Here is a 19,399-nt window from a genome sequence, read left to right as displayed (position 1 = left end):
GTGGGCTGCTGTCTATGGGGTCACACAGAGTCAGACACGACTGAAGTGACTTAGCAGCAGTAGCATAAGTAATATCATATGATATTTGTCTTTGGGCCCTCCCTGGCAGCTCAGCTGGTAAAGAATCTGCCTGCAATGCAGGAAACCTGGTTTGATTTCTGGGCAGGGAAGGTCCCCTGGAGAAGAGATAGACTACCCACTCCAGTATTCTTGGGCTTCCCTGATGGCTCAGCTGGTAAAAAATCAGCCTGTAATGTAAGATACTTGGGTTCGATCCCTGGATGGGGAAGATCTCCTGGACAAGGGAATGGCTACCCACTTCAGTATTCTGGCCTGGAGAATTCCATGGACAGAGGAGTCTGGTGGGCTACAGAGGACTCATGGGGTCACAAAGAGTTGGACACGACTGAGCACCTAAGCACAGGACAGGCCTATTTCACTCAGTGGGCGGGAGAGGAATAGGTACATACCTATGGCTGAGTGCTTTTGCTGTTCACCTGAAATTATCACAGCATTGTTTGTTAATCAGCTATGGACTAATGCAAAATAAAAAGTTTAAAAACAATTTAGGGGAAAGCAGAAGGGAAACATGAGTCTAAGTAGTTGATCATTTATGCGTGTGTTTTTATGTATACATGTCTAAGAATCAACACACAAATTAGATACTAATGTGTATATGGAATTACTAACATTTATGAATCACTGGATGTGTTTAAAGAGGAAAGTAATCTATTTTTCAACGTTTATGTTACTGAATCCAAGCTCATATTGCTCACTGAACAATAAGCCAATAAGTCAAAGATGAGTTATTGGGGCAAGGAAAAGAACCATCTTACCTGAATGTGAATTCATGCCTCTTTTATACTGAAAGAAGAGGCAGTAAAGTCAAACACTTACTGGTTCCAGTCAGCCTCCAGAAGAGATATGTTCATTTCTTCTTTCCAAAAGTCTTTCACAGGTGGGCCTGGTCAGGATGTTTCTGGACCTAAACAAAGTTATATTAGTTTAATGTTTAGTTATTTTAGTTTAAACTCCATTACCTGGGAGTCAGTGTTCCCAGAGATGGGTCATTATGTATAGTTTAAGCTTATAGGTAACATCCCTTTAGTGATTAACTTATAATAGAGTACAACGTTTCTTCCCTAGTACAGTCATATTTATATTACTCAGCTCTTTAAACTTGTGGCAAAAAAATTTTAATATATATCTTTAAAACTATGGGAGTATACATAGTTTTTCAAAATTCTATTAGGAAAAATACTAGAAAAAAAATTGAAGACCCCTACTGTAGACCATGGACAGCCACAAAAGGCATGGTCAGACTTGTACAAGCCTGGTAATGACTATTAGTTCTACCTCTCCACATATCTGGAGTCTAAGAGGCTCTTAGAAGAACTCAAAGAGGATTGCTTTACCTTTGTAGAAGTTCTCCTTTCAGTCAGAAATGCACACCCTGACACTTTGTTAACACTAAGCTCATCTTTTAAGATCCAACTTATCCTTCATTGCTTCATGAAGCCATTGGGATTTAATTTTTCTGGTTTCCAATCCAATTCCAATGTTCGCTCAGTCGTGTCTGACTCTTTGAGACCCCATGGACTTTAGCCTACAAGGCTCCTCTGTCCATGGAATTTTCCAGGCAAGAGTACTGGAATGAGTTGCCATTTCCTTCTCCAGGGGATCTTCCCGAGCCAGGGATCGAACCCGGATTGCCCGCATTGCAGGCAGACACTTTACTGTCTGAGCCACCAGGAAAGCCCACTGGTTTATTGTTGCACAATAAACTTATGATTACATATCATCTTACACTGCCCACCTTACACTTATGAGTTGGTCTTGGCTTTACAAGAGTATTGTAATCTCCTTGAGGGACCACGTGTCTCTGGTTTCTCCTATAAGATGTGCTCAGCAGACTGTTGTTGTTTAGTCGCTAAGTTGTTGTTTAGTTGTTTAGTCATTTCTGACTCATTGTGACCCCATGGACTGTAGCCCACCAGGCTCCTCTGTCCATGAGATTTCCCAGGCAAGAATACGGGAGTGGTTTGCCAGTTCCTTCTCCAGGGGATCTTTCCCACCCAGGGATTAAACTGCATCTCCTGCATTGGCTGGTGGACTCTTTACCACTGAGCCCACTCAGCAGACTAAGAGGCACTTAATATGTACGTGATCAATTCACATCTTTACAGGGTAAGCAAGGTCATCACACTTCCCCTGTGGATGTTGTGCGGTAATAGAAGTTGCCCCACAGTACAATAGGTTGTGTAACAACAAAATCCTGAGTTTTGAAATCAGCCAGTCCAGTCCTGAGTTGTCAAAACTATCTTCACCGTCTCTTACCCATTTTGAGCCATAGACTGCTTTTCTCAACAACAACAAAAAGGATGGGGGACATATTCCATAGAATCATTGCCTTGGGGTTTGTTTCATAATAGATGCCCAGTTTGCAATAGTCACCTTCCCCTTTCCTGTCCATAGTGTCAAAAGAAATAGAGATTTAGGCTTAACATCAGTTAAAAAGTATGTGTAACACAGTTTTAATACAGTCCATGCATTTTCATCCTCCCAGGATGTGTTCTGGGAATCAACTAGAGTATAACAAGCAATTAGGACTCAGGATTGAAATCCATTAGTAAATAAAGTATTAAGGGGGGAAAAAGGCTGATATGTGTATTTTGCAAGAAAGGGATGTAGTTTAGTTCTGTTTAAATGAGCCACACTGGAAGACTATATCTGTGTGACTAGGGCTGCTGCTTATATGCACCCATGCTACTGGAAGGACCTAAGCAACGCAAGGTTTGCTGTCTCTAGGTCTCTACTAACTAGTCATGGAGCAGAATAATAGTAATTTAATTCAGGACTTGAAGCCCATGGTGCTTGCTAAGACACAGGCATAGTCAAAGATTAGATAATATTTTATATAATAATAATATATATTATATAATATATATAATATATTATAAATTTATATATTATATTTATATCTTGGGACTTCCTTTGTGGATGCAGGGGATGTAGGCTCGATCCCTGGTGGGGGAATTGGGATTCCCACATGCTGTGGGGCAACTAAACCTGTGCACTCCGGAGCCTGAACATCACAGCTAGAAAGAAGCCTGTGCACTGCAAGGACGAGCCCTCTGGCTGCATCTACAACCCAGTGCAGACAAATAATACATAAAGAAAAAAATTTTCTTCGACCGAAATAATAAGGGAAATGTAGTCAAGTCCTGCATTCTGACGTCACAAAGCTGGACTCCTATTTCAACGCTGAGCACAACGAGGCTTTTAGTGAGACCTTGTGCACCTTTATGACTTCCCCCATCTCACCACACCTTGTTCTCTGTCTCTGCGTTATCTCGTTTTTTCATAGGGCTTCACTAGTTTACCTGTTTTACTTTCTGGGTTGTTTTTATCTCTTCTCTTTTACCCTCCGGACTGTGATAAGGTCCACAAAATGCTTGCTTCACTCACCACTTTATGCTGAGTTTCTAGCACAATGATTGACACATGTACTTAAGGAATAAATGAGTGAATATATGAAAGTTAAAATTATACTAATTTATTGTTTAAACCATAAGAGCACATTTATTGGTCTGTAAAGTACACTGAGATTTGTTAACCTACAACATAATTATTTGCACTAAACTTCTTTGCCAGTAAAGGATTAAATCATGCTGAAATTGAAGGTCTAGCTAGGCTTTAACATCAAGTATTAACACATAATTAAATGCCATTATACTTAATAAGAAAGTTTGTGAATTAAATAAAACCAACAGTATTTTGTTAGAGTCAATTTATTGTGTCACTATTTTTAGATTTTCTTCTAGAATATACTCAGTTAAAGAAGATAATACCAGTTTTTCAGAAATAAATGTAAAAGGTGAAAACTAGTCATCACTAGTTCTGAAGACAGCATATCTAATTGGATATTATTTGGTCTCCAGAATTTCCTATTATATTTAAATTTAAACCCATCCTTTACTATTATTATCACTATTTTCTGAATTATTTCCTTCTACCATATTCCAAAACTTGATCTTTCAGTCACTTATGTATTTACTAAATACTCAGTCATTTATTCAGTGAGCGTTTATTGACTAGCACACGTATCAGACACTGGGAGTAATAATGTCCTTGTAACAAAATATTTATCATGGTATAACCTAGTCTCCACACTCCTACCAGTTATCATGACACCAGTTTTATTTTCATTCCCCATCAGAATCACTTTTCCTAGAACCGTTCTTTTTTTAAGCACTTTAAATGATTTAAAGCACTTTTTTTTTTTTAAAGATTATTTATTTTTGGCTATGCTGGGCTTCATTACTGCACAGCACTTCTCTAGTTGGGGCAAGCAGGGGCTACTCTCTGGCTGCCGTGCACAGGCTTCTCATTGTGATGGCTTCTCAGTTGTGGAGCCCTGACTCTACAGTGCTCGGGCTTCAGTAGTCGTGACTCCTGTGCTCTAGAGCACGGATTCAATAGTTGTGGCACACAGGCTTAGTTACTGTTCGGCATATGGGATCATCACAGATCAGGGATCGAACCTGTGTCTCCTGCATTGGCAGGTGGATTCTTTATCACTGAGTCCCCAGGGAAGCCCTCCTAGAACCATTCTTGATCCATGCATTCAACACATGTTTATGCCGCTATGTTCTAGGGATCTCACAATTTCATTTTCTCCCTCATGTTGAAGGGGTTAGCGGTCTTTCAACCGCTACTTGGTCCTTCCAACCAACTGACAGGAGGAAACAAATGACAAGCCAAGCAGCTGACTATCCCACTCCACCCCGCTCCACCCCACCCCACCCCATTCCTTTAGCCACAGGAGGCACCTTTTGATCCAGTGTTGCTGTGCTAAGATGATAATCTCCTTAAAGTAACTTTTTCCCAAACCTTGAGCTGCTCAGTTCAGTTCAGTTCAGTTGCTCAGTCGTGTCTGACACTGCGACCCCATGAATCGCAGCACGCCAGGCCTCCCTGTTCATCACCAACTCCCGGAGTTCACCCAAACTCATGTGCATTGCGTTGGTGATGCCATCCAGCCATCTTATCCTCTGTCGTCCCCTTCTCCTCCTGCCCCCAATCCCTCCTAGCATCAGGGTCTTTTCCAGTGAGTCAACTCTTCATATGAGGTGGCCAAAGTATTGGAGTTTCAGCCTCAGCATCAGTCCTTCCAATGAATACCCAGGACTGGTCTCCTTTAGGATGGACTGGTTGGATCTCCGTGCAGTCCAAGGGACTCTCAAGAGTCTTCTCCAACACCACAGTTCAAAAGCATCAATTCTTCGGTGCTCAGCTTTTTTCACAGTCCAACTCTCACATCCATACATGACCACTGGAAAAACCATAGCCTTGACTAGACGGACCTTTGTTGGCAAGGTAATATCTCTGCTTTTGAATATGCTCTCTAGGTTGGTCATAACTTTCCTTCCAAGGAGTAAGCGTTTTTTAATTTCATGGCTGCAATCACCATCTGCAGTGATTTTGGAGCCCCAAAAATAAAGTCTGACACTGTTTCCACTGTTTCCCCATCTATTTCCCATAAAGTGATGGGACCAGATGCCATGATCTTAAGTTTTCTGAATGTTGAGCTTTAAGCCAACTTTTTCATTATCCTCTTTCACTTTCAAGAGACTTTTGAGTTCCTCTTCACTTTCTGCCATAAGGGTGGTGTCATCTGCATATCTGAGGTTATTGATATTTCTTCCGGCAATCTTGATTCCAGCTTGTGCTTCTTCCAGCCCAGCGTTTCTCATGATGTACTCTGCATATAAGTTAAATAAGCAGGGTGACAAAATACAGTCTTGACGTACTCCTTTTCCTATATGGAACCAGTCTGTTGGTACATGTCCAGTTCTAACTGTTGCTTCCTGACCTGCATACAGGTTTCTCAAGAGGCAGGTCAGGTGGTCTGGTATAATTTTCCAGTTTATTGTGTTCCACACAGTCAAAGGCTTCGGCATAGTCAATAAAGCAGAAATAGATGTTTTTCTGGAACTCTCTTGCTTTTTCCATGATCCAGCAGATGTTGGCTCTTTGATCTCTTGTTCCTCTGCCTTTTCTAAAACCAGCTTGAACATTTCTGTCCTTTATGGAGCCCATCTTTGCATGAAATGTTCCCTTGGTATCTCTAATTTTCTTGACGAGATCTCTAGTCTTTCCCATTCTGTTGTTTTCCTCTATTTCTTTGCACTGATTGCTGAGGAAGGCTTTCTTATCTCTCCTTGCTATTCTTTGGAACTCTTCATTTAAATGGGAATATCTTTCCTTTTCTCCTTTGCTTTTCACTTCTCTTCTTTTCACAGCTATTTGTAAGGCCTCCTCAGACAGCCATTTTGCTTTTTTGCATTTCATTTCCATGGGGATGGTCTTAATCCCTGTCTCCTGAATAATGTCATGAACCTCTGCTAATTGCCCCCAAAATAATGTCTTACTCAAAAAAATGTTTTTCTTAAACTATGTTAATGAAACTATGTATCTTGCTTGGAGATCTGTTTTCCTTCAAGGCATGACAATTGTTTTATGGATGCAATATATCTTGCCCAGAGACAACTCTTACCTAGTCTTTGCCCCTTGTGCAGATGTGTATGTTGGGGGAGAGAAACTCAGGTGCAACTCTCTCAGCCTTGGGGTGTTTCTTTTATCTGTGATCAACAGCTTGCTAACAAGTATAAGATGCCTTGCTAAAAACTGGCAAGGGAGTGTCTTTTCTACCCCCTTCTGATGTCTATGTCAGAAGCTTTCTCTTTCTCTTTTATACTTTAGTAAAACTTTGCTACATAAAATCTCCAAGTAACCAAGCCTCCTCTCTGGCCCCAGATGGAAATCCTCTGCTCTGGAGGCCAAGAATCCTGGTGTCATCCACGGGTCATAGTTGCAACATTTCACTATCTACCCATATATTTTGTAGTAGATTTTTGTCTTCATTAACCACTCCCTTTACTCACCAGGCAGGTCAGAACCTCCAAGTAATTCTGACTCCACTCTCCTCTCTGTTCACATTCAAGAAGTTGGAGGATTCTGATGATATTAATTGCTGAATGTCTCTGGAATACAGACTTCACTGTTCATACCTATGAAAATATCCTAATTCAGGCTCCATCATATCTTTCCTGGACTATTGCAAAAGCCTGCTAGATGGTTTCCATGCATTGGACTGTGTTTCTTATTCTATACAGCTGCTTCAATGACTGTTTTTTCAGAGGAAAAATATAGAGGAAGAAAAGGAGAACTTAACTATTGTCACTTCTATGCTTAAAAAGCATGACGATGTAATGGATTTATAATTTACTATTTTAAGCAGAAAAAGGCCAAAAAGGAAAAGAAAAATAGGAACAAACAACCAAATGAAAACTTTAGCAAGAAATTAACAGCCTTTCTTAGTAAGACCCTATCTGCTCCTTGTGACGTTATCTTTCCTTTCTAGTTATTCTCTGAGCCCCAGTGTCTCGGAATCCTCTCCTCATTCTTAGACCATTTTCTGTCGTTTATTGTCTCCATGTTCCAGGACATAATTCTTCCTTCTTCCTGGAATGCACTTCTCTTGCCTTATTCACAAGTGCCTTTTTCTGTGATTCCTACAATATATTGTATCAAAATTGTAACCCTTACTTCCTGTATGGTTTTTACAGTTGCTTAACTCATCTGCCTCCCCTCTAAAAATCTAGATTTCTGAGTTTCCATCATCGTTGAGTTACCAGTGTAGGCCCAGTGCCCTGCACACAGTAGGTACTTAAAAGGAGCTTAATGCATGAATAAATCACTCTCTCAGGAGGGGCAGAGAAATAAAAGAATAATGTTGTTAAAGCCTAATTGTTGTGAAACAGAGGCATAGATGAAGACACAGTCTCACAGACTTCCATCCCTTGTCAGAAGTCATGCATGTGACAGTTCATAGGCTGACAGTGCTAGTAGGTAGGTTAACACAGCTCCTGTGCAATTTGACCATCACTTTGGTCAGTTCACACCTGTAGAACCTACTTTGACATCATCTCTATAGCTGAGTCAAACAGTTGAGAGAAGTGAAAACCAAGAGATGACTGTTCTAGTGACTCTTCCTGAACCACTCCAGAGTTTCTCTCTGGAATTTTTCTCTCTCAGAAAATTTAACACAACAGCTGCACCATTAGGCCAGAGCTGATTTTAAAGCTTTTCTTTTTGTCCTGCTGTAATTCGCATGGGCTTCCCTGGTGGCTCAGTGGTAAAGAATCTGCCTACCAATGTAGGAGACTCAAGTTCAATCCCTGGGTTGGAAAGACATCCTGGAGAAGGAAATGGCAACCCACTCTAGTATTCTTGCCTGGGAAGTCCCATGGACAGAGGAGCCTGTTGGGCTACAGTTCATAGGGTTGCAAAAGAGTCAGATATGACTTGGTGACTAAAGAACACACGCCTTTTCCACTCCATACTTTCTGAGTAGATGTATCTCCAGTTGAATTTCTGGAGGACTGTGAGGCATATTTCTTTTTAGATATTTTGGCTTTGGGGGCACTTTGTTGGTTCCAGATGCTCTGTAAGATACTTCGGTGATGAATGTATCACTCCTGGTGGGTCTTCCCGCACTCCCCTGCACCCCCACCATGCCCTGCTATGCTGTCCCACTTTCTCATCTTGCAGGGATTGTTTCCATCATCACCCTAACCAGGCTGGCGTATGAGTGTTATATTTGCGTGATCCATGCCAGAGTGATCAATTTCCCCCAGGCCTGGAGGACCATCCCTTGCATCTGGCTGTCCTCAACAGTGTGGTCAGGAGCATCTCTCCTGGGCTGGAACAACCACATCCTGGACATGCATGGGCCAGGCTGCACGGGGGACTGGCCATCCAAGGACACCAGCCACTCCTCCTTTGTGCTTTTCTTGTTTCTTGGCTGCCTGATGGTGTCATTGCTCATTGTCACGGCCATATTCTGTTTTCCATTCAAAATGTGAGTCCAAGACTATGAACACCTGTCCCTCAAACTGTCCTGGGTAGAAATTTTCCCTCAGAAGAGAATTATACTCTTCCCCCACAGCTGGTGCAACTCTCGAGCACTTCCTGTTTGATAAAATTTTGCACGGTGAGTCACTGTCTACAAAAAAATCAAAGAGGACTTTACTCTCTCTACGTCACTCTCTAAACCAGAAAAAGGAAGGAAAAGTTTCTGGATGGACACAATCTACAACCCCCAAAACCCTACATTCTCAAGCATTCTGAGAGTTGAAAAACTCTCATAATGGGGATTTCGCACTTCCCATAATTTTATTCACCGAATCTGCACTAGAGAATGGCACAGTATTTTGTCTGGAAATCACCTTTTGAGTCATAAACGACAAGAACTGACCATGGCAGGTTTCTTGTTAAGTGCTAACAAGAAGGAAGTCTAAAGATTATAGTCAATAAGATAAGCTGGAAAAAAACCACATTGGAATCCCAGCATCTGTACCCAGTGAGCAGTGAGACTTTCTGTTATTATTGTCTAGTAATCTTTGGATCTCTGGATGATCCACTCTGTGTGTGTGTTAAGTCACTTCAGTAGTGTCTAACTCTTGGTGACCCCATGAACTGTAGCCTCCCAGGATCTTCTGTCTGAGGGATTTCCCAAGCAAGAATACTGGAGTGGATTGCCATACCCTCCTCCAGGAGATCTTCCTGACCCAGGGATTGAACCCAAACCTCTATGTCTCCTGCACTGGCTGGCAAATTCTTTACCACTAGCACAACCTGGGGAGCCCAATCTACTCTCTACTTAGTTGCTATTGCTATTACAAATCATCAGTTCTCATCATACTCTCTTGTCCTACTATGCCCCACCTCATTGTTATGAAACAATCATGCTTCTTATTTGTTGGGCAAAATAAAGTAATTATCAAGAAATTCCTCAACTCCTTGCCTCCATGTTCAAACTCATTGTTAGACCTCACTCTTTAGTTGCAAGGTAATGGGAGAGATCTCTCAGGACCAATCTGATTCTAGATTCTTGTTTTCTTCCCCACCCCCATTCTCTACCTCAGGGACCTCTCTCAAGTAATAATTTTCTCTTTTACTTATATCCTCAATTTCTCCCTTACTACTGGCTCAGTATCTTTAGCATGGTGGTGGTGGTGTAGTCACTAAGTCGTGTCTGACTCTTGCAACCCCATGCCAGGCTCCTCTGTCCATGGGATTCTCCGGGCAAGAATACTGGAATGGGTTGCCATTTCCTTCTCCAAACTCTAGCATATAACCATGCAAATTTAATTCAAAATATATCCTCAACTCTCTCTAGCTTATCACTTTATTTTTCTCATCACTGTTAAAGAAAACTGATGCCACTTCATCACTACATAAGCATTTATTTGACCAATATTTATTAAACATCTAAAATGTACCAATTGCTTGCTGTTATGGGCTGAATATTTGTGTCCCTCAGATATTCAGTGTGATGGTGTAGGAGATGGGGCCTTTGGCAGGTAAATAGGGACATACGAGAACGGGGTCCTGAGGGTGGGGCCCTCGTGATGGTTCAGCGCCCTTCTAAGAAGACAAAGAGAAACCACTCTCATTCTCTCTCACAACTGACAGGATATAGAGAGAATGTGGCTATCTACAAGCCAAGAAAAGAGGCCTCAGAATGAAAACCTTACTGGCAACTTGATCTTAGACTTCCCAGTCTCCAAGTCTGTGAGAAATGAGTTTCTATTGTTTAAACCACTCAGTAGTAATGTGTTATGGAAGCCCAAGCGAAGACAATTACTATTTAATGAGGATACATAGTGAATAAGGTTGAGTCACAGCCTCAGAAAGTCTGCCATTTAGTAAATTCACATATTTATTCCTCAACCCATTGCAAATTGGCAATTCCTTCTTCTACCACACTCTCACAGAAACAGCACTCATTAAGGTCATTGATGGTCTCCCATGTTAGAGCCAATGGACACTTTTCAGGTTTTTTTTTTTTTTTTTCCTGGAATCTGTGGCATTGAGACTTGTGACATTGTTGACAGCTCCCACTTAATTGTGAGTTTCTGCTCTTAATGTTTCTAGGACCCCTTTCTCTGTTATTTTTGTTACTGACTCTCTGGCCCCATCCTATTGTCTCATTCAAGGGCTTCTTTTCCTTGGGCCTCTTTATTCTTCAGTTCAGTTCAGTTCAGTCGCTCAGTCACATCTGACTCTTTGTGACCCCATGAATCACAGCATGCCAGGCCTCCCTGTCCATCACCAACTCCCGGAGTTCACTCAGACTCACGTCCATTGAGTCAGTGATGCAATCCAGCCATCTCATCCTCTGTCGTCCCCTTCTCCTCCTGCCCCCAATCCCTCCCAGCATCAGAGTCTTTTCCAATGAGTCAACTCTTCGCATAAGGTGGCCAAAGTACTGGAGTTTCAGCTTTAGCATCATTCCTTCCAAAGAACACCCAGGGCTGATCTCCTTTAGAATGGACTGGTTGGATCTCCTTGCAGTCCAAGGGACTCTCAAGAGTCTTCTCCAACACCACAGTTCAAAAGCATCAATTCTTCTTGCTTTCCTCTTAATCCATTCACTTTATACTGCCACCAGATTAATTGTTCTCAAGTGAAAATTTTCTTACATCACTACCCGGAGTAAGTCCTTTAAGGGTTCCATTGCCTTCATAATTAAAAATAAGGCCTCTGAGCTGACTCTCAGGTCCTGCATGGCCATCTCATTTTTCACACACCAGTCTCATCCAGTCTCATTTTTTCCACACACCATCCCTTTAGCCACCTCAGGCTCCAGGCAACTGTAGTATTTTTTGTCCCCAGAAATTGACATGTTATTTTACCTCTTTGTCTGAGCCCATTTCCTTTCCTTGGAACATTTTGTCTCTCCTGCTTTTCTAAACTCCTCCTCACCTCAGAAGGGCTGAGATCAGGATCTACTTGCTATTACCTACCTCTGAACTGGTTCTCTCTCCTGTATATTCCCATGGCCCTCACCAGTCATCTCCCTCATGGCATGTATCACCTTCGACAGCAGTATATTTATGTACTAGTCAGCCTTGCTGAAGAGTGAACTTCTCAAGAGAGACCCAGTCTTATTTATTTCTACATACATGCAATAGGGACAAGCAACTACTTTTGGAAAGAGTTACAGAGGGCATAGGAAGAAGTGGTGAAAGTACGAAGAAGTATGACTGGGTCTCTGCTGCCATATCAGTAAACAGGTGTTAGGGGAAACACACTGACTGAAAGTACCCACTTTGACCAGGCACCAAAGTCATCATTTCCATGAGCTATTTTATGACAGGAGGTCCCAATAAGGAACACGGAACTAACAAGCCACTACCAACCGGAAGAATTTGGGAAAGGTCAAAAGGAGATGCCACATGTCCTACCACCTCCCAGAATCCTGCTCGCTGAAATGCATCTTGGATGAGCAGTATATGCACCCCTAGGAATGACCCCGCATCAGACTAATTAGCCAGAGTCAACCTGGAAACTAATCCCGTTGCCGAAACTGCAAGACATGTGACAGAGCCAATCTCCTGTGTTCTTTTACCTTGCTGCTCTCTGCCTGGGCTTCCCTTCCCAATAAAATCTCTTGCTTTGTCAGCCCAAGTCTCTGTGGACAATTCATTCTGAGTGTTAAACAAGAGCCCACTCTCAGGCCCTGGAAGGGGTCCCGCTTCCTGCAACACAAGAATGTCAGAGTCACCAACAATCGCAGCCACCACACATTTATAATACTAATAGCAGGAACTTCTGTTACCAAGTCCAAGATTGTTCCGCAAGCCACACAACATGTCAATAAATTGGGAGACAAAGTTTTGGGATGAGGAATTAATGACTTTATTTTAAAAGCCAGGAGTTCCAGAAGATGGCTTTCTAATGTCCTAGAGAACCATCTTGCTCGTGTTGGGATGCTAGCTTCTTTTATAGAACAAAGAGTGGGGAGATGAGGAGGTAAACTAAAAAGGGCGTGTGTGTGTGTGTGTGTGTGTGTGAGAAGTCGCTTCAGTCGTGTTCAACTCTTTGCAACCCTATGGACTGTAGCCCACCAGGCTCCTCTGTCCCTGGAATTCTCCAAACAAGAATAACTGAAGTGGGTTGCCATGCCCTCCTCCAAGGGATCTTCCCAGCCCAGGGATTGAAACCATATCTCTTATGTCTCCTGCATTGGCAGGCGAGTTCTTTACCTCTAGTACCACCTGGGAAGCCCCCAAAGGCCATAAGTTGCAAATATTTCCTGGTTTCAGCCAGACTCTGGGATGGGATGTGTAGGATATTCCCACTGACTGTAATAACAATTCTAAGACCTACCAATAGAGGCTTGCATTTGTTAGGTAAAATTTTATTAAAATCAGAGTTTAATACATCAGAAAACATTTTATGTTTAGTAATGATAACAAATACAAAGTTAATAATTTATTTACAATTCTTACTGCACTATGCAGATTACATCCATTATCTTTGCAAAACTCCATGAAATAGATACTAATATTATTTTATTTATGGATTTATGAGCTAGGTTCAAAGGAGTTAAAATTTACTTGCTTCAGGACACTTTGGTGCCTGGATTTGAACCTGGTTTGCTGTTGTATATTTTTACCAACTGATATGTAATCTTGATACAAGGGAAAAAAACTCTTAACCTAATTAAAGGCACATTAGTAAGTACACCAAGCTGAAACTCTGCTAGGAAGGCCCTTGACTGTCTCTGCTTCCCGCAATATCCCCGGATTGTAGCACAAGTTGCCTCACCTCATAAGGGCTCATTGAATATTTGTGGAATGAATTAATGTTCAAAATGCCTTAAAGAAACACATCTAGCTGCCTTCATGGAAGGTTCATGCAATTTGAATCTATGGATATTATATGGCATTGAAAGAGGCTTATGTAGTAAAGTTAATAAGAATTATAATAAGTAAAAGACATTAAATTCCAGGCTTAATTAAGTAGACTGAGCATTACCACCTAACTCCACATCAGCTAATAAGTAAAAAAGAACAACCCAAATTAAATTAATCCAATTTTCCTAAATGTCAATCCAGGTTAAGGGCCAGACTTTTACTTAACATTCAACTTTATTTTCTCCCTGCCGAGTTTTAAAGAGCCCTCTTGCAGCGCTTATGTTTCTAACTGCTGAGATGCCAGATACCGGCTAAAGACCTATCTGCAGTTGGGAGAGAAATGCGTTTAAGATCCAGTGTGAAGTCAAAGAAAGACAGGGACAGGCCAAAGAAAAAAGAACTTTTAACTCTTCTTCCATCATTTTTATCATCACTAATGATGAATCATTATCAGTGGGTGACAGTGACAGAACCAATGGGTCAAAGGTTGATGTAATCCAAGTTCATCCTTTATTGGATTGAAAAACAGTAATGAAAGATGGAACTTAAATCAGATGCTATTTAGACTATCATTATAAGGACCATTTTGGAATTCCCCATCTATGTAATATTAACAGAACTTTTGTGATTCAGAAGGGAATCTGAATTGTTCTTGGACTCTTTGACCTCAGGGAGTAATCGAGCAAGACGGATTCTTTTAATTCAGTGGTTGCTTTATACAATGGAAAATCACTTAGGGCACAAGGTGCGTATCAGGCACCATCAACTTCTAACATGTCAGAAATTTGCACTTCAAATACGTATTTTTTAAATGACTGAATTTTCCAAAGCACATAATGTATTTCTCAAAAAGAAAGAAAGAAAGAAACCCTTGGCAGTTAAAATGATTTTGTTTCATACACATGTGTGAAATTGCTAGAAAATCTCGGATTTTCTGTAGTGTTGGGTCCTATTTAGTGTCATGTCAAATGTTTGCTCAATCAAATTTATCAAAGAGGCAATTCTAGAATGAAAAAGAAACTCAGTTCCTTAATTTTATGTGAAACCAAAGACTGTTGCTCTGTGTAACATGATAAAGAGGAGCTTCAAACTGTTGCTGAGCAAGCTCTAGAAGATACCATTGCAAAGCAACACACAAGGGTTTCGCTGGTGGCTCAGATGATTAAAAGCAACACACTCACACACAAATGATGGATTTCAAGGTGATCAAGATTTACAGGTAATCATGCATTAGCAGTGGATGTACATGGTGAAGCCAGTGTTGATGGAAGAGAGATGTCTCCATCTATTTCATTTCAAATCTGAACATGGTAGGATTAGCCTCTCCTCCTAGTGATTTCTCATAATTTTCCAAGAATTCTAGATTTAGAAAAAAGGTTCCAGCAAAAACCAAACAAAGCTACATTTGAAGGAGAATGAAAGTAACTGTAGGACTGTATTCATGAACTGTGTTATTTAATCCTCATTGCTTTTCAATCAATCCACTGCATAAATTGTGGTCAGAGCATGAAGAGGCTGTTTTTTCATGAGTCATTATTTAGACTAAACATGGATTGTTAGGACTCAAGGATTTCTTTGACAATGTAGGAAAGTGAGTGAACCATTTCATTTCCTAATTTTTATTTCTTACATGACTATTCTAAGTGGTGTTGCATCTTCATAATTAATCACACTTGAAAGAAAGTGAAGTCACTCAGTCATGTGCGACTCTGTGCGACCCCATGGATAGTAGCCTGCACCAAGCTCCTCCGTCCATGGGATTTTCAAGGCAAGAGTACTGGAGTGGGTTGCCATTTCCTTCTCCAGGGAATCTCCCCAACCCAGGGATCGAGCCCAGGTCTCTCACATTGTAGACAGACGCCTTACTGTCTGAGCCACCACTTGAAAGACTGCTAAATGATTCAGTTGGCCTATTGAAGAAGGAAGAACCAGAAAAAAAGTATTCACTAAATGAACTTTTTGCTTTGTTTTTGAAGAAACAGATTTATTTTTTGTTTTCTCTGAATTGTTCTTTATTCCTGTATTTCTAAATCATATTTAAGTTAATACTCTAAGTTATAACAACCTAAGATCATGTATGACAACAAAAACAAATTCCAACTGTCAATGCAAATGAGCATGTCTATATAATCTAGAAAAGACAAAAGTTCTCCACATAAAAATTTAAGTTGTCTGATTTCATACATTTCTTTAAAATTGAATAATATAGTTTGAAGGTATTTGGTGGAGATTTTAGGAGGAAAAAAAATTTTTTCCAGGCCTTGTTTTAATTGTCAGTGATTCTGAAACTTTAGTATTTCTGTGAAAATTATTGACATTCTCAAAAGAAATATAAAATTGCATGATTTGGAAGAATAATGATTTCCTGTAAGATAATTAATGCATTTAACATAGTATATCCAATAATTTAGAAATAATACAGAGGCCCAGAGACATTAAAAACATGTCCAATGTCACACGTTTAGTTTATATTGAATCTTGGAGCAGAGCTTTGCTTTTCTGATTCACAATCTAGTGTTCTAAATGAACTTTTAAACATCAAGTTTATCCCTGGTTTTGCAGCATATAGTTTAAGAATGTTAATAAGTTGCTTCTGAAATGGAATAAACATGGCTTCCTCTTTCTATGAAACTGTTTCCACCTTTATGTATATAGATATTTAATTTATAAGACTCTTCCTAACCTTTACTTAGTATGGCTTTAATAGTCTTTAAATATGGTTAAAATAGTATGTTTTATATTATGACTTTTAACACAAATTTTTTTTAATTAAAAAAATAAACTTATAAAATCCTCAGAAGGTAATACTGGCATTTGAAGACTGGGAAATAAAACTGATTCATTCTGAACTCTTGAGAAAGCCCCCTTTGTTTATTTATACTTCTAGTTTTAGCAAGAAAATCTGAGCCCTGTGTTTGAGTGAGTTTCATCCAAGTGATGAAAAGTACAATTAATACTAATCCATTAGGCAAATTGTGACTTTTAGTCTCAAGTGTTAAGTCAATCCTATCATGATTTCCATTAAGTCCTTTAAAGAAAAGTATGATCGTGACTTCTTGAGATCTCTAGGGCCTTACTTTTTGAGAAGTGAAAGAGATCTTAGTCATTGTGCTTTTATATTTAGAATGATGTGACCTAACAATAGTGCTGTGGGAAAACTGCATTTTACAACTGAAAATGATGGGTTATTTTTTCAATAATTACAATAAACTTGCAGAGAAATTCTACACTGAATTTGATTATAAGCTGATAAATATCTTCCATTAGTGAATTAAATGATAGTGGAAACATGATTTTGTTCCTGTTTTGGTTACAGAGAAATCAAATATTTGCTACTTCAGGATCTTTTTATCACTTGCTAGTGACATTGGGAAATTGTTCTAGTGACTCCAAGGAATTTACAGGGAAACATGTCCTGTATTCTGGAAGTAAGTGACCCACTCTGATGGTCTTCTCAAGTAGTCCAGGGGGCTTGGTGATTTGTAGCGCATAAGTAGGTAGGTACCACTGACAGCTATCAGCGTTCCCAAGAGAAAAAGTCCTCCATTTATCACCTGTAAAAAGAGTAAGAACTTTCCTTTTATTTGTTCAGAGATTAAAATCTTGAAAATAGACTTCATTTTTAAACAGCATTGTTTACTTTCCTATTTATTCTTCAATGTGAAACAGATTTCATTGCATGACCACAAGGTGAAGTCCTGCAATGGCTGGTAATTTGAAGCTTCCTGCCTTTCTCACTCTCCTCTCTCTTCCCAGAAATTCCTGAATCCACATGTTCTGTATAAAGAATTCTTAGCATTCAGTCTTTGTCCAGCCACAAAGAAATCCACAATTGAAAAAAAAAAAGAACTATGAACTCTGTCTTGGAAGAAGCCAGAAGTGATTCAGTCATTGCTCAGACCCTGCATGAAGTGTCCCTAAGAAGATTGTTGGGTCCAGTGAACCTCTGTGACTTGGAAGATGCACATTCAAAGATGCACCTTCACCATCTACAGTCTATCAACCATACAAGCCAAGGTGTCAAGCCTGGGTTGTGTGCATTCCCGTATCATCCTGGCCTCTAACATTACACCCATGGTCCTACATTTAACTGCCTTTTGCTGTCTCTTTCCCTTTTGGACTTTTAGCTTTTTGAGGCAGGGACCTTATTTTATTCATCTCTGTATGAATAAATCTTGATTCATTACAATCTAGTCTCTATACAGCAAAGTAATCTTTCTGAAATCCACACCTGAGACTTCAAGTCTCCTTTGTCTTCCGATTTTCCTTAAAATAATATTCATGGTGTTTCAGGTCCTACTTGCTATTCCAGCTCCTTCTCTTGTCATTCTCGCACATATGAGCTTCTTCCAGCTCCACCGAATACTTGCCACTCTGAACGTCTGAGAGGTTTTTTCAACCTCCACCCTCCTTCCCCGAGTCTATGACCATTCCCCTCAAGGGCAGTGCCTCTCCACTGCAAGTATCCATTTCCTGTACTAATCTCTGAGCTATACAAAGGGTAGGGGCTGCCTCATGTTCATCACCATGCCTAGCTCAGTGTTTACGTACTAAATAGAACTATTTATTTAGTCAATGAAGTTGTAACATTTCCACAGTGGAAGATCAGGAATCTGAATCTCCATATATGGCATCTGTGAGTCGACTGCCCAAAATTAATGTGGTATAGCATTACATTGGAATTAGATTGTGTTTTATAAGTAATTTGACTTTGTCCTTTTTTTTATGTTAAAATCATAGAAATCTCAGTATTGGAGGGAATCTCATTGCAGTCCCATCTTAAGTCATTGACAATTACTACAATACTTAGATGTTTTTCTCAAAGAACAAATATAATTTTGTATTACTGGTTTTGTTTTTTTCAGAAATAGAATCATTTGTACTTGTTGTTCAGTTGCTAAGTTGTGCCTGACTCTTTGCGACCCCACGGACTGCAGCATACCAGGCTTCCCTGTCCGTCACTATCTCCAAGAGTTTGCTCAAACTAAAGTCCATTGAGTCAGTGATGCCATCCAACCATCTCACCCTCTGTCACTGTCTTCTCCTCCTACCCTCAATCTTTTCCAGCATCAGGGTCTTTTCTAATGAGTCAGCTTTTCACATCAGATGGCCAAAGTATTGGAGCTTCAGCTTCAGCAACAGGTCTTCCAAAGAATATTCAAACCAGTCAATCCTAAAGGATTTTGCCCAATTTTATAAGTTAAACCCATAGGAGTATTGCATGAAGAAAGTTAACTGCTAAATAAAAGTAAAAGGTCATGCTGCTAAAATAAAAAGTTTAGAAATGTCAGCATCAGTTTCTTTTTCGAATTTCTTCTCTTCAAGAGTTGCCTCTTCTTTGTAATTTTGTTCATTAGGGATTCTGTCACCTGTGTAGCCAGGACATTTTTTATTGGAAGGCAAACACTTGGTGTCTGTTTCATTATTTCCGTATTTGTCTGAGGTAAACACAACCATAACACTGTAAACTTCAACATATCAAATTACAAGTAAGTGTAACTTGTTCCCACCTTTTTCTGCCAGTACCAATGCAGCACGGCTTCATGGTATCTTATTCTGGAAAAGGTGACCTATAAAAGTTTAGAAAGTATTCTTAAGTATTTTATAATGACTAAACAGAAGATTAA

At 40.1% G+C, this 19,399-nt stretch overlaps 2 protein-coding genes across 4 annotated transcripts in view; one reads left to right on the top strand and one right to left on the bottom strand.

The window, feature by feature from the left end:
* The first annotated feature begins 8,579 nt into the window (after positions 1 to 8,579).
* Positions 8,580 to 14,294, top strand: OPN3 (opsin 3). The gene is given in 6 exon segments (XM_086342929.1): positions 8,580 to 8,874; positions 8,877 to 8,924; positions 9,014 to 9,058; positions 10,391 to 10,430; positions 13,974 to 14,167; positions 14,170 to 14,294. Coding segments are annotated over 6 exon segments (747 nt in total).
* Positions 14,295 to 16,983: 2,689 nt separating this feature from the next.
* KMO (kynurenine 3-monooxygenase) overlaps positions 16,984 to 19,399 on the bottom strand; it is a 68,107-nt gene continuing 65,691 nt past the window's right edge. For all 3 annotated transcript variants that reach the window (XM_086342676.1, XM_086342673.1, XM_086342674.1), the window contains 2 exons: positions 19,283 to 19,342; positions 16,984 to 17,326 (listed from right to left, as the gene is read on the bottom strand). In XM_086342676.1, coding sequence (XP_086198802.1) covers positions 17,171 to 17,326; positions 19,283 to 19,342 — 216 coding nt within the window. In that variant the 3' untranslated portion in view covers positions 16,984 to 17,170. The remainder of the gene's footprint in view (positions 17,327 to 19,282; positions 19,343 to 19,399) is intronic.

Source organism: Bos grunniens, chromosome 16 (assembly GCF_055505025.1).
Source record: "Bos grunniens cultivar Pamir isolate PY7600 chromosome 16, Bosgru_T2T1.0, whole genome shotgun sequence".
Lineage (NCBI taxonomy): Eukaryota > Metazoa > Chordata > Mammalia > Artiodactyla > Bovidae > Bos > Bos grunniens.
The sequence above is the reverse complement of the archived record's forward strand: the minus strand, read 5'-3'. Positions and strand labels throughout refer to the sequence as shown.